Source organism: Carettochelys insculpta, chromosome 5 (genome assembly GCF_033958435.1).
Source record: "Carettochelys insculpta isolate YL-2023 chromosome 5, ASM3395843v1, whole genome shotgun sequence".
Classification (NCBI taxonomy): Eukaryota; Metazoa; Chordata; order Testudines; family Carettochelyidae; genus Carettochelys; species Carettochelys insculpta.
Window position 1 is genome coordinate 63030607 of NC_134141.1, and position 19740 is coordinate 63050346.

Sequence of the window (19740 nt, forward strand, 5' to 3'; positions counted from 1 at the left end):
TGGTACCAAAGTGGATTTAAAGGATAGGTTACAAACCACTGTTAATAACTCCGCAATTTCACATTTGAGTTCTTTCAGAACCCTTGGGTGAATGCTGTCTGGTCCTGGAGACTTGTTACTATTCAGCTTATCAATTAACTCCAAAACCTCCTCTAATGTCACTTCAATCTGAGTGAGTTCCTCAGATTTGTCACCTAAAAAGGCTGGCTCAGATTTAGGAACCTCTGTAACATCCTCAGCTGTGAAGACTGAAGCAAAGAAATCATTTAATCGCTCCACAATGGCACTGTCTTCCTTGATCGCTCCTTTTATATCTTTATCGTCCAAGGGCCCCACTGCTTTTTTAGCGGGCTTCCTGCTTCTAATGTATTTAAAAAACATTTTACTATCGTTTTTTGAATTTTTGGCTAGCTGTTCCTCAAAATCTTTTTTGGCTTTTCTTATTACATTATGACACTTAATTTGGGAGTGTTTATGTTCCTTTCTATTTTCCTCACTAGGATTTGACTTCCACTTTTTAAAAGCTGCCCTTTTCTCTCTCACTGCCTTTTTAACATGGCTGTTTAGCCATGGTGGTTCTTTGTTAGGTCTCTTACTGTGTTTTTTTTATTTGGGGTATACGTTTAAGTTGGGGCTCTAGTATGGTGTCTTTAAACAGTTTCCATGCAGCTTCCAGGGATTTTAGTTTAATTACTCTACCTTTTAGTTTCTGTTTAACTAGCTTCCTCATTTTAGTGTAATTCCCCTTTTTGAAATTAAATGCCAGAGTGTTTGACCGCTGCGGTGTTCTTCCCAACACAGGAATATTAAAAGTTATTATATTGTGGTCACTATTTCCAAGCGGTCCAGTAACAGTTACCTCTTGGACCAGATCCTGCGTTCCAGTCAAGACTAGATCGAGAATTGACTCTCCCCTTGTGGGTTCCTGTACTAGCTGCTCCAAGAAGCAGTCATTTAAGTCATTTAAGAAGCAGTCATTTAACCTGGAATAGCTTTAAATATACATAATGGAGCCAAATTTTTAAATCCAAGTTAAGAATCACTAGAAGATGCGCCAGCCCTCCAGTGGTTCAAAGGAACGTGTCAGGGCAGAGTTTGGTTTTTTCAGCTCAGAATATTAGCAGTCCTGTATTTAGACTTGATGTACACTTAAAAGTTGGTTGATGTAGCTACATGGATTAGGGGCATGAAAAATCCACACTCCAGAGTGATGCAGGTATGTCCATAGAGTAAAGGCTTTGTTATTTGGGGGATCAAGGATGCCAGATAATAAAATGTGCCAGTTAGTAGAGGTGGGGCAGCAGCTGGCCCCACTCTACCTCCCACCCTTAGCCAGGCAGCTGGCCCTGCGGCAGTTGGCCCTAGCTGGTACTGGCCCCAAGGCAGCTGGATCCAACCAAGTATTCTGGTTCACCAAATGTGCCTGTTATCTGGATGCTGGATAACTGGGCTTTTACTGTGTCACCTTTGGTGTAGATGCAGCTGTGTCAAGGGAAGAACGCTTCTGTTGACCTGCCTACTTTTATGATGGGAGGAGGTGTTTCCACAGGCGTTTGCCAGTATTGGTACAGCATTATAGCTATGACAGTATGGTCCTGGTAGTGTAGACATGGCCTTAGACATGGTGGCCAGCAGAACCTTTGTAACCAAGCGTGTATGGGTTTTGGTGACTGAAGCCTAAATTATTTGAGGATATGAAGTTTCATGTTTAGCTAGATATGGATTTAGAGGAAATCTGGGTCTGAGTACACATAAACGTTATGCATATTCCTAATTGAAAACCCAGATCAGGATTGAAATTTCGTGATGATTGTCGCTGTATCCAGCGATCAGTGGGTGTCTGGCCAGTTTATGTAGTTGCTTTATCTTTTTTTTGAAAATCTGGACCATTGTAGTCTGGGTTTCTCCATCGTATACATCCAGGTGACCCCTGCATATTTTTTGAGTTTTTCTGTTCCTCACTCCAGTCCCAAAAACTCTGACTCATCATAGTATTCCCACCGATTTCAGCAAGAGGACTTGGATGAGTAAATGCAATTTATGTCAGGATTAGGCCCTCTCTGTGCTTCTGATTTAACACTGTTCCTAATGTTAAACCCTTATATTGATGACCTAACTATGTGAAAGCAAAACATCTTGTGGGATGTACTGTTGTTGTGGATGCTGGTGGGGGTGTGTGGGGGCGTCAATGGGTTTGGGGCTACTGGCTGCCTACCTCCCAACAGACCTGATTGACCCTGGCCTGGAGAGGTCCAGAAAGGGGGATGTCACAGCTTACTACAGGTAGATGGCTCCATCTGAGGGGCCCAAACTCTTCTACTGTAAGGAGCCGCCATGCTTCTGGTACTGAACCTGCTTGTGCAGGAGAGTCAGGTGCAAAGTGACAGAGAGGGGAAGCTGGGATATGTGGCGTGGGAAGGGAGTGTCTGGTGAGCAGGGCCGAGGGGGGGACATGACAGAGGTTTGTGTGCCCGGGAAGCGGGGTCAAGCAGGGGCAATGGGATGAAGTCAGAGTATCAAGAATAGGAAGGGCGTCCGGGTGAGTGTTCTGCATGGGGTGGGGGAGGAGCAGTTGGTTCCAGGCTGAGCAGGAAGCTATGAGGAGTTTGTGTCCCTTTCAACAGGGATAGCTGCACCTGGCCATGGCTTGATCACTCTGGTTTCTGTCTTCTCCCAGCCCTATCTCAGGTGCCAGGGTGGCTGTTCCAGTCTGTCCAGGTCCTGCTCTTGCCTTTGCCAGTATGGTCATCACAGCCCTTGCCCCCGAGGCAGAGGAAGCTGTGACTGACGTGGTTGGTGGTATGGAACATGGATGCAATGGCACGTATGCTCACCTTTCACAGAAGTTGCTGGTGAGACGTAAAGGGCCAAAACATGTTTTTTTCCTCTCAGAGCTTGTGAGTAAGACAGAAGTGAGGCAGCTATTAAAGTATTAAGCGATACCATCACCCCAAGCCTCCCTGTGACTCCAACGCTACCAGTGACTCATTGCCCTCTGGGGTCTCTGCCCAGTGCATGATCTCCTCCAGCTCTTGGAGTGGGAGAATAGAGCAAAGGAACCAGACCTGAGATGTGTCAAGAGAGGTGCAAGAGCCTGTCAGTCCATCACGCCCTCAAGGATAACAGCCTTTGCATGCTACAAATGAACGTGGTTTTGTAGCATAAGTCGTAGTGATCTATTCTGCAGTGAGGAAGATTTACGGCTCAAGCCCTGCAGTTGGCTCATAGTAGGGGAATTGTTACACCTGTATGTAACCACATTTGTTTGTTCTTTTCCTTAAAAACAAAAGTAAATAAAGAAAAACCAGTGTCACGCATTTAGAAAACTGTATACAAACCTCCCTACGTTAAATGAAAATAATTTAGCTTTCAAAATTTAGAAAATGTTGTCTAGCAATCTTAATTTAAACCCCCTTCTGCAAATCTGTGAATGGGATTCTATGAGGGGTTTGCCTATGATAGCAAGCGTCTGGATTTGATGGCCCAGGAAGTCATTTCTAAACCCAAACTCTTCTTATAGAGGAATATGATATGGGGTTTGCTAAAATGAGAGAACTCAGTTGTTCTGTAACTGGATTTTGAGTTCTGCTGAAACGGTAGATTCGCTTGTCTCTTAGAGCAGTTCTCCATGATGAACTAACCAGTTGAGCAACATGTGTCTTGTGTTATGGTGCAGAGCGCTGATCTTAGTGTGAGAAGAGTTCTGAAGTCAGAGATTGCTTTTTATTCTGTTTTGTACCGTCTTTATTGTCCATGTTTTGTCTGATCGGTTTGCAGTCTAGCTGTTTTATCAGTGGTCATGCTGACTTGGGTTGGTGCTTGCTCATAATGCAAGTTGATTCTCATAGTGCTGTCTGGATCCTGCAAAGACCCTTGCAGAACATAAGGAATTGATAAACAGTATGTATTTCACTTGAACCTCATAAACAGTTATTTGAAGATGGAGACAGCGGACATGGTATGTGTGGAGTAATGGGCCTTCATTTTTGAGGCATGCCAGATTCATAGTTTCCTGAGTTGTATCAATATTACTGTTAATAGTCGCATCAAAATTATATGCATTGATTAAGTGTAATTTTTTTCTCACTTGAGGATGTTTCTGTGGTTGACCTTGGCTTTAGAATGACATATTAGGATGTTTGAACAAACCTGTCAAGTGATTTATTTTTTTTTTCCTTCTCTATCATTTTAAATTAAGAAGGTTTCTATTTTTGGAGGGTTATTGACATACAGCCATTGTAAGATTTCTTATTTTGTTTCGAATGTTTTGTCAGTGTCAGATGAGTTACCCCTGTGCCCCTGAAGCTGTTAGTTTTGACTCAGTATGGTTTATATTGGCTTATTTACATGGCTCTATACCCTGCACCAGTTAGGGTGTAAATTTGAATGCACACCAGTGTTTTGCACAATAACTGGTCCATATAGACCCTGGTGGCCTGCACTAAAATATTCCCTAGTATGTGCTTTTGTAGTCCTATTTCAAACAGTGCCAGGGGTTGCACCTCTCAAATGCAGGACTCTCTTGTCCGACAACATTGTGGGCCACGGATATACCAGGACCAGAGAGTCCTGGGGCTGGACTGGCATCTGTGGGTTGGTGTCCGGCAGCCCAGCTGGAGCCATCATCCATGTGGCCCAGGCTGGTGCCATAGCTGAGCTTGTGTCTCCTGCCTGCCCTGTGGCAGCGTGAGGTCTGGAGCCGGAGTCCCATGAATGCTCCGTGGCAGGGCAAGAGCCAGAGCTGGAACTCTCTGACTGCCCCATGGCAGTATGGGGCCAGAGTAGAGTCCCATGGCGACCTCTGGGAGCATGGGACTGTGGCTGGATGACTGTTGCAACCCCAGGGAGCCTGGGTTGGGTCCACAGAAGCCCTCGGGAGTGCAGGTCTTCCTGGTGGCAGACCTCCCCTGCTCCAGCAAATTCTGTTGCTTGGGACCCATCACATCTTGACCGTGCCAGACCAGAGAAGTGCAACCTGTGCACTAACATGCACTTGCTGGCCCACATGCTACAAGCTGGTGTGGTTCAAAGTACCATGCGGTCAAGCCCTGTGAGCAATAAGAATCAAGCTCTGGACAACCAGCTTTAGCAGACATTCCTAGTTAGCATCTGTGATAAAATATAGCAGATGGAATGAACCTAGTGGCGCTTATAAATAATCATGGACTCATAAAATCCCAGGGCTGGGAGGGACCTCAGCAGGTCATCTAGTCCAGACCCCTGACTAAAGCAGGATCAACCTCAACTAAATCGTCCCAGCCAGGACTTTGTCAAACTGGGACTTAAAAACCACTAGGAACAGAGATTCTACCATCTCTGTAGGTAACATATTCCAGTGCTTCCCCACACTCCTGGTGAAATAGGTTCTCCTAATATCCAACTTACACCTTCCCCTCTGTAACTTCAGACCATTGCTCCTCGTTCGGTCATCTGTCACTATTGAGAACTTCCTCTCTCCATCCTCCTTAGAGGCCCCCCCTGCTTTCAGGATGTTGAAGGCTGCTATCAGATCGCCCCTCACTATTCTCTTCTGCAAACTAAATAAACCCAAATTCCTCAGCCTCTCCTCATAGGTCATGTGCTCCAGCCCCCAAATCATTCTCACTGCCTTCTACTGAACGTGCTTCAATGCATCCACATCTATATTGTGGGGCCCAGAACCTGATGCAGTACTCCAGATGTGGCCTCACCCCAATATACCATTAGCCTTCTTGGCTGCACAAGCACACTGTTGACGCATATCCAGACTCCCCTCCACTGTAATCCCCAGATCCTTTTCTGCTGCACTGCTACTTAGCCTGTTGGTCCCTAACCTGTAACAGTGCTTGGGATTCTTTCGTCTCAAGTGCAGGACTTTGCGCTTGTCCCTGTTGAACCTCATCAGGTTTCCTTTGGCCCAATCGTCCAATTTATCTAGGTCATTCTGGACTCTTTTGCTACACTCCAGTGTATTCACTTGTCGTCCCCCCCGAAGCTTAGTGTCGTCTGCAAATTTGCTGAGGGTGCAATCCATCCCCTCATCTAGGTCATTAGTAAAGATGTTGAACAGTACTGGCCCCAGAACCCATCCTTAGGGCATTCCACTTGAAACTGACCATCAACCAGACATTGAGCCATTGATCACTACCTGTTTGGCCCGATTGTCTGGCCAGCTTTCTATCCACCTTAGTGTCCATGTATCCAGTCCATACTTCCTTAACTTATGGACAAGAATGTTGTGGGAGAGTGTATCAAAAGTTTTGCTATGAGTCAAGATATATCACATCAATTGACTTGCTCATGTCCACAGAGCTAGTTGCCTCATTATAGAAGCTAATCAGATTGGTCAGGCATGACTTGCCCTTGGCGATTCCGTGTTGACCACTCTTGATCACTTTCCTCTCTTCCAAGTGCTTCAAAATGGATTCCTTGAGGATCCTCTCCATGATTTTTGCCAGGGACTGTGGTAAGGCTGACCAGTCTATAGTTCCCTGGATTGGCCTCTTTGAGTTCTTTAAAGATTGGCACTACATTTGCTTTTTCCCAGTCTTATGGGCCAGTTCCCAATCTCCATGAGTTTTCAAAGGTAATAGCTTAATACTTTGCAGTGACCTCTGCCAACTCCTTGTGTACCCTTGCATGTATTAAATCTGGCGCCATGGATTTGTGTGTGTCTAGCTTTTCTAAACATCTCTTAACCTATTCTTTCCCCACCAAGGGCTGTCCACCTCCTTCCCAGACTGCATTGCCTATTGGTGTGGTCTGGGAGCTGTGTGTGCTGAATGTGAAAGTGACTGTGTCATTCTGCTACTGGGATGTAGTAGTTAACACACTTGTTGGGACTATGTTTCTTCTCTCGGTTATAGTTCTTCATTTACAGATTGGTGACTGCAACACTTCAGAGTTTTATGGTAATGCACATACCCACCACCAACAAATTATTCAGGCTTCTGTGGTTTTTTACCAATAAGGAAGACAAAAAGTCAATTTCCTCTGATTTCAGTTGACTTTGGATTAAGCCCTAAATTCATTGTGCTTCATAATTAACACAATTATTTGTATTTTGCTTGTTGAGCACATTTGGGAGAATCATTAATATATAAATAAATGTAAAATTTGAAGTACATCTTCAATAGCTTGCCATAGTGAATGACAGATTTCTCTGTCTTTTCTCACAGTACTGGCTGGATCCTGCAAAGACCCTTGCAGAACATAAGGAATTGATAAACAGTATGTATTTCACTTGAACCTCATAAACAGTTACTTGGAGACGAAGAGACAGAGGACACCATATGTGCAGAGTAATGAGCCTTCATTTTTGAGGCATGCCAGATTCATAGTTTCCTGAGTTGTATCAATGTTGCTGTTAATAGCCACATTAAAATTATATGCATTGATTAAGTGTAATTTTTTTCTCTCACTTAAGGATGTTTCTGTGATTAACCTTTGCTTTAGGGTAATATAAGCACTGGTACATGATACAGATCTTTTATAATTTAGAATGGTCCTGGATTTGATTTCTCTCTTTCTAAGTGAAGTGAATGACTTTTTCTTTCTGTAAGCATAAAAATATTGCCTCTTAGGTCCATATTCAAAAATTTCCCTAGTCTTATGACTTATGTATTGGTGTCACTCTTTAGATGTCAGATACACTGATCCTATAATTTAAAATATTATTTAGGAAGGTTAATAATAATAGGAAATAATAAATATTTTTTATAAAATAGTTCCATTTGATATAGTAGAATCTCAGACAATTCAGCCAGACTTTTAAAATTGCTCTTCATCAAGCACCTCTCTTCAAGGTATAGATGCTGTCTACTTCTGGAAATCTGGCATTGTATTTGATGAGCAGCAATTTTGTTTATCTACCAACTTCTGTATTCATGATTTGCTTGTAACAGTTAATGCTATCGTAACTACCTAGCACAGCCTTCCTGCAGAGCTTTAAATTATTATTTCAGAGACAGAAAAGTCTTGTAGCTGCTTTAGGGAAAATACGGGCATTTGAATTCTGGGCTTGGCAGGGAAAAGCTGCTTTTCAATTTTGTTTTTACAAAACAAAGGTAAATACGCTTATACATTACAGGCCACTTTTATGGGGTCAGTGGGACATTGTATTAAACACAACTGCTGATAGCAAGTATTTGCAGGATTGAGCAAAACTTTGCAGTTTGTTGCTACCAAGTAGATCATTAATATCACACATAGTGCTGCTGAAGTCACTTGGATGCTGGTTGAATTCAGTGGAAGTATGCATAGGGAAAAGACATGATCAGAACAGGATTTGTAGGATTGAGGTACTGGATCTTATTGGAGAGCTAAAACTTTTAAAAAGGTTAATTACTAAATTCCATATCTTTTTACCAGGTAGATAAAGCCCAATTACACATTTAGTTATTTCACATTGGACACACTGTTCTGTTCACAGACAAATAGAAGAAACAATAACTAAAGGGAGAAAATATTCCTTTTCCAACAAAGTTCTACGTTCTGTAAAGGGAAAAGAGATTCCATGAGGAGCCCATTAGGAGCTTCCCTCTGAGACTGAAGATGAAGGTGGTGGGCTGTATAAACCTCTAGGATGGAGAAGCTGCTTAGTTGCTCTTTTTAATGACTTATTTTTTAAAATATGCAATGCAAAAATTAATTGTTCTTTCTTTCCCATAGCTGGGCCACCATATACTTTGTATTTTGGTGTTAAATTCTATGCAGAAGATCCATGCAAACTTAAGGAAGAAATAACCAGGTATTACTATTTCATATTGTTAAATTATTGGTGATATGCATATGATGTGCTGATCTGAAATCATAATTAGTAAAATCAAGATTATAATCACATATGTACAGGTGCATGCTGCTGCTGTTTTTTGATTTTGGTTTTCAGTCACGTAATCTGTGTCTGTAAGAAAACTGAGATGAAGTTTGCATTGTTCAATACCAACCTCTGTTTGGAAGATCAGATTGAACCTGTGCTATATGATACATGGGTATAAGTGTCAAGGTTTTGTGTGGATTGTTAAGCATTTTTCTTTTTAAAACAATATGGTGGCACATTTGGTTTATTCATTTCCTACGATGGATATGCTTCCAGAGAGAGGTTTTAGATTGCCTCACCCCCAGTTTGTATATCCAAATACGGATGTGGAAAATAAGTGCTTTCCTTTAATCAGCCATAGCTTAAATTTGAGAATTATTTTAAAGAGGTGTTTCGCCTTTTGAAAAATATGTAAAAGATGGGGAAAAGTGAAAAAAGGTTTATGAGTCATTTAAATAACCACCTCAGTGTAGGAGTATACTTACATAAACAATACATGTGCATGTGCGCTCATCTATTGTATTTTATGTATAAAAGCTCTCAGTTGTTTTTCTGAGTCTGGGTTGATATTCAAGTGGCATACAGTATATTAGGGGTTGTAGTGCACTGAGTTGCAATAAGTACACAGAAATATTTCTTTCCTGTTGTCCACATTTGTGCTCAAGTGGACATGACATGCCAAAGTGTACACACAGTTTTTCATTTCCTAAGTCAAGGTGATACATGGCAAAAATATTTTTCTTGTATTACTACGATAAGAATGTTGTTACCATATTGGCATTAGTTTTTCCTCATAGCTTACAGTTTGACAAGGCTTACATTGAACTAGGAATAACTAATACTATGAGGAGGCTATACAGTGAAAAAGCACACATCAGTTGCAGTGTAATGCCCCATCTGCCCCGAAAGTTTGATATAGTTTTCCTGTACTTTTCCAGAACCACTTTCAACCCTTCTCACAGGGGGAAAAGATGGCCCTGGGAAGAGACCTCCAGCAACAGAGCCTGCTGTGATTACTACTCTGGAGGCAGGTTGGATTCATATCTGTAAAATGGCAATTAAGGACTAAATTTTTTAAAAGATGCATTAGTTTTACTAATAACAAAGTCAGTTAATGACTTGCACTACTTATGAGGTGCAAAAATCTATGCAAAAAACTTTTTGGCATGCATGGTGCATTTTTAGCGATGGTGTTTTTGTGTGCAGTAAGTTTGCTCACACAAATTTATGCTTTTTTAAAAGTAGAAGGGGAGGGGCATAGGAAAGTATTAAGCTTATAATTTCAATTTTCAATAATACACATCTTGGAATTCGTGTGATCAAATGGCATCAAACTATAGTACCTTTATTTCTCTGGGCTCTTACGGTAAGCTGTGTATGAGAGAGACATTTTCAGAAGGAATGTTTACGCTAGAATAACAGCCTTCCAACTAGAAGAAAAGAGAGTGATTTGCCTTATTACGATAGTTGTCAAACTTAGGTAGGTGATTCAATGTTTTGGTACTGTTATCTATATTTGTGAAGTATGGGTCACTGACTTTTCACTTTGTAGGCAGTTTTATGGTCCCAGTTGTTATCTGATGTTAATACTTCTGTTACATTATAGGATTTCTGTATTTGAATAGTAAAAACTATCAAATTTAAAATCTCTTTACACTAGGAACTGATGTGGCCTGTAAGCAAAAATAGATACCGAATGGTTGTTACTCAGACAGTTTTTAGACACTGTTGTCTATGTGTGATCAATTTGGCAGAACATATGGGGACCAGCCAAGGTACAAGTCTGGACTAGAGCAAGGTGCACAGTGTGGGGGGTGGGCCCCATTAGGGGGACTTTGAAATTCTGGAAGTGGGGTGCAGCATGATTGGTGGCTGGGTTGGAGGCTCATCCATCTCCTTTAGAATATTGAAATATGTTAGTGTTTTTATGTACATCTAGTCACATTTATATACTGATAAAGAAAGTTTTTGCATTCTTCATACTTATTTTCCTGCACATGCTGAAAGTGTTTTTTTTTTTTTTTTTGTTTTTAAAATATGAACATAAATGAAATTTCCATTGGTTTGGATTAAATTAGACAGGTGTGTGAGTGCGGAGCCGGGGGGCGGGCGTGTTTTCCAAGTGCAGGAACGAAAAGTGGGGCCTGACGTAAAAAGCTTTTCTTACTTCTGTACTAGAGGACTGATCCTGAAAGGAGCGAAGTACTACCAATGTTCATTGACTTCAGTACAGGTTAGGAACATCCATTCATGAGAGGCAAAATTGGTGCTGCTGACCAAAAATTATGGTGTTCATGGTTTTTTTTTAAACTGTTTCTTCCTCAAGTCCACAGTGAACATACACATATTAAGTATCCTTAAGATAAGGCCCCCAGTTTTGCATTTTGTGCTCAAATCTGCATTTTTATGCCTGAAATGGTGGGGGCTTTTTTATTCACGTGCACTGATTTGAAAGTTGGGTTTGAATGTTTGTCCATTTTGTATTAGTCTATTATCTAAATAATTATTCAAAATATATTATTTTTCCATCCCCATGAGTCTTTTCATCTGAGCAGAAAAAATTGCCCACCTGCTTTAGATTATTTAGACCTCAGTTCCCTTTCGTACAGAATGATTTCTAGTTTTAAATAACTTTTCTCAGATGATCTGTACAATACTTGGTCAGCTCTATCTTCAGAAACTATCACCATTATAAATACTGTTCCTGGATTAAATGGTGGTATATGTGCTGTCAATAATGAGCAGTGTTAGAATGCATGTATTCTACGCTGTATACCAGAAGTATATCTGGTGTTGCTCAGATCCGTCAGGGCAGGGCACTGAGCATGTAAGGGGTGCAGGAGTCTGGGCAGAGGCTTGGAGATGTTGGGGGCTCCAGGCAGGGGGCTGAGGATATCAGGAGTGCAGGACTCAGGGCCGTGGGTTTGGAGATGTTTGTGGGGAGCCCTCAGGGCAGGGTGGTGGCTAGCAGCTGCTGCCTGGGACCAGCCTGGAGTGATGAGGGCCTTGCTGCCCAGCTGCCAGTGTTGTCCCCATGGCTGGCCAGGGGTGGTAGGAGCTGCACTGCTCAACTGGCAGCTGCTCCACGTCTCTCCAGGGCTGTCGGGGGATGCTTGCTTGCTGCCTCTCTTTGGTCATTCTGGAGTATAACTGCCCCTGCTACCAGACTCCTCCCTTTCCATTTGATGAGAAACAGTGACATTCCACACACGTCCCATTGTCTTGGCACAACCAAACCCTGACCTTGCTTCAGGTTATGATAATAAGGAACTGACCAACGGCCAGGCACAGCTTGACCTGCTGCTCACAAACCGAGAAAAACTAGTAGAAGAAATAGCAGTGGGTGGCAATATGGGCTGCTCTGACCATGAGATGGTGGATTTCAGGATCTTGATGAAAGGAAGGAAGGTGAGCAGTGAAATACAGACCCTTGATTTCAGAAGAGCAGACTTGGACCACTTCAGAGAATTGAGGGGCAGGAACCCCCCCTGGGAAGCGAATATGAAGGGGAAAGGAGTTCAGGAGAGCTGGCAGTATTTTGAAGACGCCCTGTTTAATGCTGCTGGTACACTACCATGGTTCCGTTGGAGGGGCCATGGTAATGAAGCAACTCGAAGCAAGCTAGTGAGGCAATGACATGCATATTCAGTGCTTCATTAGCATAATGGCGGCTGTGCGGACAAACATTGATTTTCAGATTAAGAGGGTAGATGGGGACAGCTTCAAAATAAGTGCCCTGCTTTGACATTCCCTTACTCCTGCAGAATTAAAATGGAGCTGCCTCAGTCTCAAGGACAAACCATCCGGATGAGTAGTAAGAAAAGCAAATATGGTAGGCAACCAGCCTCGCTTACCAGGGAAATGCTTGGTGAGCTTAAACTCAAAAAGATTGTGTATAAGAAGTGGCAACTTGGACAGATAACTAAGGAGGAGTATAAATTGATGGCTGGAGAATGCAGAGGAATAATCAGGAAGGCAAAAGCACGACTGGAACGTCAGCTAGCAAGGAATGTGAAGGGCAACAAGAAGGGTTTCTACAGGCATGTAAACAGTAAGAGGGTGATCAGGGAGGATGTGGGACCATTAATGGATGAGGGAGCTATCCTGGTCCAAGATAGTGTGGAAGAGGCTGAAGTACTCAATGCTTTTTTTGCCTCTGTCTGCACAGACGAGGTCAGCTCCCCAACTACAGAACTAGGCAATGCGGTATGGGAAGGAGGTGAGCTGCCGTCGGTGGGGAAAGAACAGGTTAAGGGCTATTTAGAAAAGCTAGATGCACACAAATCCATGGGTCCAGATTTAATGCATGCAAGAGTATGCAGGGAACTGGCAAATGTCATTTCAGAGCCTTTGGCCATGTTCTTTGAAAACTCATAGAAATTGGGAGAGGTCCTGGATGATTGGAAAAAGGCAAATCTGGTGCCATCTTTAAAAAAAGGAAAGAACAACAATCCAGGGAACTATAGACTGGTCAGCCTTACCTCAGTCCCTGGAAAAAATCATGGAGGGGATCCTCAAGGAATCCACTTTGAAGCACTTGGAAGAGGGGAAAGTGATCAAGAGTAGTCAACGTGGAATTGCCAAGGGCAATCTGACCCATCTGATTAACTTCTATGATGATGTAACTTGCTCTGTGTACATGGGGAAGACAATGGATGCGATTAACCTTGACTTTAGCGAAGCTTTTGATACCGTCCCCACAACATTCTAGCCCATAAGTTAAGGAAGTATAGATTGGATAAATGGAGTTTAAGGTGGTCTGTTTCAAATGGAGCGCCCCAAGGATCTGTTCTATGGTTGGTATTGTTCAATATCTTTATCGAGTGATCTGGATGAGGGGGTGGATTGCACCCTCAAAAGATTTGTGGATAACACTAAGCTGGGGTGACAAGTAGATATGCTGGAGGGTAGGGGAAGTATCCAGAGTTACTTAGACAGATTGGAGAATTGGGCCAAAAGAAATCTGATGAGGTTGAACAAGGACAAGTGCTGAGTCCTATACTTGGGATGGAAGAATCCCAAGCAATGTTACAGGCTAGGGACCAAATGGTTAAGTTGCAGTGCAGAAGAAAAGGACCTGGGGATTACAGTGGAGGAGAGTCTGAATATGAGTCAACAGTGTGCCCTTGTAGCCAAGAAAGCTAACGGCATATTGGGGTGCACGAGGAGGAGCATTTCCAGCAGATCAGGAGAATCTGATCTATTTGGCACCGGTGAGGCCACATCTGGAGTATTGCATCCAGTTGCGGTCCCTCCCACCCAGTATAGAAAGGATGTGGGTGCCTTGGAGAGGGTCCAGCAGAGGGCAGTGAAAATTATTAGGGGACTAGAGCACATGACCTATGAGGAGAGGCTGAGGGGATTTGGACTTATTTAATTTGCAAAAGAGAAGAGTGAGGGGTGATTTGATAGCAGCCCTCAACTTCCTGAAGGGGTCTTTAGAGAAGATGGAGAGAGGCTGTTCTCAGTAGTGACAGGTGGCAGAACAAGGACCAATGGCCTGAAGTTATAGAGGGAGAGGTGTAGGTTAGATATTAGAAAAAAAAAAAAAAACTGTTTCACCAGTAGGGATGTGAAGCACTGGAATGCTTTACCTAGGGAGGTGATGGAATCTCCATCCCTTGAGATTTTTAAGTCGTGGCTTGACAAAGTCCTGCTTGGGGTGATTTTGTCAGGCTTGATCCCGATGAGGTCTCTTCCAGCCCTAGCATTCTATGATTCTGTGGTTAAAATGACACTCTTCAGAATTCAGGGGAAACCTTGCTCTGTTGCAAGTACTAGGGAAGTACCAAATAACTGGCTGAAAATATCCATGTCCTGTCAATCTGTAGACATTGGCCATACAGCTAGCTACACGTAGGAAGGCTGTATTGAGTTTAGTACAACTGCTGGGAATGCTGAGGGAAGGAGATATGTATTGGAAGTGAACTTTTTTTTCCAGTCAGCCAGCCAAGAGAGACATTGTGAGCTCCATGACACCTTTAAATTTCTTCTCTGTCATCATAAATCATCTAAATAAGTGTCTGCCTGCCAGTTAGAATGCTAAGGAGTAGTAAGGAGTGTGCATATGTCTCTTTCCTGATACCGTTGCAGTGAGCCTTGTTACTATATTAGGCATTTGCCCCTGGGAAGGAGAGTGGTTCAGACAGCTGCATTTTTTTGTGGAAGGACTAGGCTGTTTAAATTAAGGTTCAGGTGGCACAGCTGTATGTCATGGAATGCTAAGTTAAATAGTACTGAAAGGTCCGTGAATACTGGTAATTTTATTTGATCTTAACAAAGTTTTGCATAGAGCATGTATTCTGCAGTTTCTAAATTGCCCAAAGACAAACATATTTCAATAATTTACTATGAATGTATAGAAAGTACCAAACATTTGCAAAATTAATACGTTTATTTTGAATTTTTTATTGCATTAATAATGTATAATGCAGTTATTTGGCTCTGTAAAATAAATGAGTTCTCGAAAGGGAAGTTCAGTAGGTAAGTATGTCCAGTTTGTGCATGTGTAACAGGAGGATCTTTTAAAATCTCTTGTGAGAATTTGCTGATATTCTTTGTGTGATGCAATATGGTGTGATGTATGTTCATTTTGTAAAAACAGCATTTAAAAATATTTCCTCTAAAGAACTAGAGCATCTAAAAAGTCAAACTTTGATCGCTTGTTTTTCTCGCCTACTATTACTCTTATCCTCTTTTTGGTTCAGATTGTTTCCCTTTGAATTCAGTGTTCATGTGCTAAACAGGGGTATCAAATACTCCTATTTAGTTTATACAGATCTTTGTGAGCAGTTTGCCATACGTGAACTTGATATGTGCAATTGTGATTTAAGGAAGTTGTATGCAATATATTTTGTGAGTATTGGACAATATCTTCAACTTCAGTATCTCAGCTTAAAATGTCAATTTAAAATTATTATGAAAAGTCATTCTATTTACTGCCCTGACTCCTCTTACTAATTTTGGGCTCAGTTGTGGCTTTACAGGGGAGCCTGAGCTAAGTTGAAGTGCATTGTTCTGCACCTGGGAAATATGGGGAGCAGACTGAGAGTCCCAATCTACCTTCCTCACAGGGCTTTACCTAGTGGGGTGGAGGGACTGGGTCCCCTACCCAGTGCCCCAGGCATGGGTTCTGGGACAACAGTCCTGCTACTTACCTGGCCCCTGCCCTGCTTCTCCTCCATCCCACCCTGCCACACTCCAGCCCTGCCCTGCCTTTTCCCACCAGTTTTATTTATTTTACAGGTTTCTATCTCAGCTTAAAGTGAGGTGGTCATTTCAACTGCCTCTTCTCACCATCAGGCTTTTGGGGTGGTCTGTTGAGGGGCCTCAGCTTCTCCTAACTGATCCTCCTTTGTTTGCGCTCATTAAGCCTTCAGGGAAGCCTGTTAGCCCTTCACATTTTGGGCTTGCTGTCTCTTTCTCCTGGCTGTGTTTTGGAGGTGGCCTAGTGCACAGCTATCACCCACCTCTTTGCTGTCTCAGGCCTTTGCTTCCTACTCTGCACTCTGCCTGACTCCATGACTGGCAGCTGCCTGGGACTGGAATCCAGGTGCTTGCTTGTAAACAAGAGAGACTTTCCTCCTTGCTCTGTCTGGAATCAGGATGGGGTTTGTAGATCCCATTACAAGTCCACACCTGAGGGTAAGTGGGTGCCTTGTGCCCTGTCTCTCTCTTGCTCAGCTCCACTAGCCAAGTCAAAATTTGTCCATTGCATGGATATACAATAATATTTTCCTGTTCAATTTTAAAACGTTTTCTCTTACCTGTCTGAAAATACCACACACCTCTTTCTAGAGAAATTGGCTACCACAGCATGCTATCAAATTCATGAAGTAAACACCTGGGAGTAGTAGGGAGTTTTTGGTTTTTTTTTCCTTCTACAGCCTTTCAGTGATGATAATTGTAGATGTTACTTGAACATTAATAATAAAAAAAAAAAAAAAGTTGCTGAAGATGCAAATGAGATTTTTGAGTTGACCACATCACTTTAAGCTGAGCTAGAAACCTGTAAAATAAATAAAACTAAAGGCAGTAAAACGTTACCTAGCACAGCAGAATCCTTAATATTGAAATAATTTCATTTTTTTCTCTCTGTTTTAGGTATCAGTTTTTTTTGCAGGTGAAGCAAGATGTTTTGCAAGGTCGCATTCCCTGTCCCATCAACATCGCAGCTCAGCTGGGAGCGTATGCAATTCAGTGTGAGTTCTTCTGTCAAACTAATAACTTATTTATTTTGCTAATGATATGATTTATTTTGGATACTGCCAGTGAATGGAGAGTTGTAATATAATCCTTTGTATGTTAGTTTAAAAAATTAAATGATGGTGACTAAAAGGAGAATTCTAAATAGGTGGAAATTCTGTACAGATTGCATGCATTTTAAAGGATGATACTGTGTGCTTTCTTCTGAAATTTCTGGCATTTTTTGATGGAGTTACTGAGATTCTCCACAGAGAGAACTATTCTAAGTGCTTAGTGACATTACAAGTCAGGTTATGCATACATCCTGATATTATTTATAGCCAATTCTCTATTTCATCAGATAATATGTGGAGCTGAAGGGGGGCCTGTTGCTGTTGCCACACAAACCGTTGATCAATCAAAATGTCCTACAAAAACCACATTAGGTCAACTGAAGATAATGAAGGCTAGGGATATGTTTTGACATGAAGATTGAAGTTTTAATTCTCCATTTCATAATTGGCATGCATTTGGAAAGCAGATTTCACGAGTGCTAATATATCCCATCGATATGATATAGCAAACACGAACTGCTATGTGTTAAGAGAAACTGAGAGGTGTAAAAGTTTACTCATCAGACCGCCAAATGCAAAATTTGGCGGTTGTGGTGTCATGTGGATTTATGATAATTTCTTGGGAACTATGCGTAGAAAACTTAGAGTTTACAGTTAGCATGATCAGGTGGCCTATTTCTAAAGTGACAGTCCTCAAGCCCTCCTGCAGGTGTACCAATTGTTTTTTCTTAAAAAGGGCAGATTGTCCTGTATTTTTGTCTGGCCCCTCTCCCCAGTCAATAGTGGTGGATCCTGCTGTGTCCTGGATCCCTGCTCATCAGTTGCCTGCCCCTTAGCCATGAGGTCCAGTGACGGACAACGGGGTATGTGCAGGGCTGGTGGCAGAGAGAAGATGCAGTGCATGTCAGTTTCCCCTGCTTGTCCATCAGAGCAGCCCTTCCAGTGTGCTGGCTCCCAGCCAGCAGGGCACCATCCCCAGACCCATTTCTGGCTGGGAGCTGTGGTGGCCAGTGAGTCTGCGCAGGCCCCCAAGTGGCTGCTGATTATATGTCACATCTGTTGCCCACCTACTGGCCTTTCCCTCTCCCTGTCCTCACTCTAATTTGCCCTTGCACTACTCGGAGGCTTGCTGCTCCTCAGTGTCTCCCTGGCTGGAAGGTCCCACTCCCAGTGCTGTGCAGGGAACTAGCCCCTTGTCAGAATGCTCTGCTGACTGACAGCCTGGCTGACAGGCTCCTTCTTTCTCCCACCGTCTCTGGCTGGGCCAGTGGCCTGTGGTGGCTCAAAACCTCCTCCAGGAAGAGCTAAACTCTGGAGCAGTGGGAGGGTAGGGGAAGGGATTTGCAGCAGCCTGTTCATGCCCCATGCCTGCAGGGTCCACAGCAGAGGCTTATGCTCTCTTCACCCTGCTTTTCCGTCTCCCTGGGTGCTGCCCCCTGGGAAAATGGGGCTGCTCCATTGCCTACGTTTCCTCCTCTGTTGAGCCACCGCTTTGGCTGTTTCTTGTGTTAACCCTAGCAGGAATCTGGGGAGTGAGGTGCATGTGACCCTGTGTGTCTCCCACATGTTGCCTCTGGAGGATGCAGAGTCTGGTCTCCAGAAAGAGGTTTTGTTCTGGGGGCCCAGCTAGACATGGAGAGTGCTGAGCAGAGAAGGACAGGTCAGTGCGTCACCCCCTGGCCCCATGTTGTAGAGGTGTATAAAGGGGTGTGTGTGAGAGAGAGAGAGAGAGAGAGAGAGAGAGAGAGAGAGACACATACCCCTCCCTGTGTGAACCTTGAAGCCTTGAAGATAAGAAGGTAAATAAAAAGACTCTAACTATGCAGTGTTTTGTTTTTGGTTTTGTTTTTTTTCTCTTTTTAATGAGAGCTCGGTCAGCTTGATAATTTGAATGTTTGTATGATTGATTGCTGTTGAGCTCACTTGAATACAAGCAATTTTACCAGATGCCCTATATTCAGCATAGGGAAATATGGCCACGCTATGGGGAGGGGAATTCTTGTATCTCTGCTGATCAGATGAATCTTTTGTTTGGGAGACAAGACTAATATGTTTATTTAAAAAAAAAAAAGAGTGATTGTTTTATGTGATTTTTCTCATTATGATTTATGGAACAGACATCGTGGCATGTGGGATTTCTGGGGCTTCTGAGTCGTCCTTGCCTCATTGAGGTCCTCATGGTACTGCCTTTACTCATGTTAAGTAGCACTTAGTCAAGTAGCCCCATTAACTTCAGTGCAGTTACTCACGTAAACGTTACCCAATTTAAATTAGAATTGTAGAATTAAGCACTGACTAAGATATGCATTTAATATACAGCCATTTGCAAGGATATAAAATATTATTGTGGCTCATCAGACAAATAGTTTCACTTCATAGCGTGTCACTTCTGCTTACCTATGCAGATTCCAGGGCAGACCAGAAACAGTTATATTAAAATGCATAATCGTTATTACACTTTGAAATAAAGACCCCATATTTCTTTTAAATATATTGAATTTTAAAGTGAACTTAGTGTTGAAGAAATGTGCTGAGATTAGTGGAAGACTCAAGTCTTTTGTTTACCCATAGTATTTCAGCTTCCTTCTGGAAGGACTGCCTTTAACCTCAAAAGTATAATTACATCTCTATCTCCATCTCCATTCTCTTTGAGCCCTTGACTTCTCTGCTAGGCCTCCCAATAAG

General features: G+C 42.6%; 1 protein-coding gene across 3 annotated transcripts in view; it reads left to right on the top strand.

Moving 5' to 3' along the window:
* The window catches only part of EPB41L4A (erythrocyte membrane protein band 4.1 like 4A), a 224375-nt gene that overhangs the window by 101713 nt on the left and 102922 nt on the right, over nucleotides 1-19740 (top strand). For all 3 annotated transcript variants that reach the window (XM_074995228.1, XM_074995229.1, XM_074995231.1), the window contains exons 4-6: nucleotides 7158-7209; nucleotides 8650-8728; nucleotides 16901-16998. In XM_074995228.1, coding sequence (XP_074851329.1) covers nucleotides 7158-7209; nucleotides 8650-8728; nucleotides 16901-16998 — 229 coding nt within the window. The remainder of the gene's footprint in view (nucleotides 1-7157; nucleotides 7210-8649; nucleotides 8729-16900; nucleotides 16999-19740) is intronic.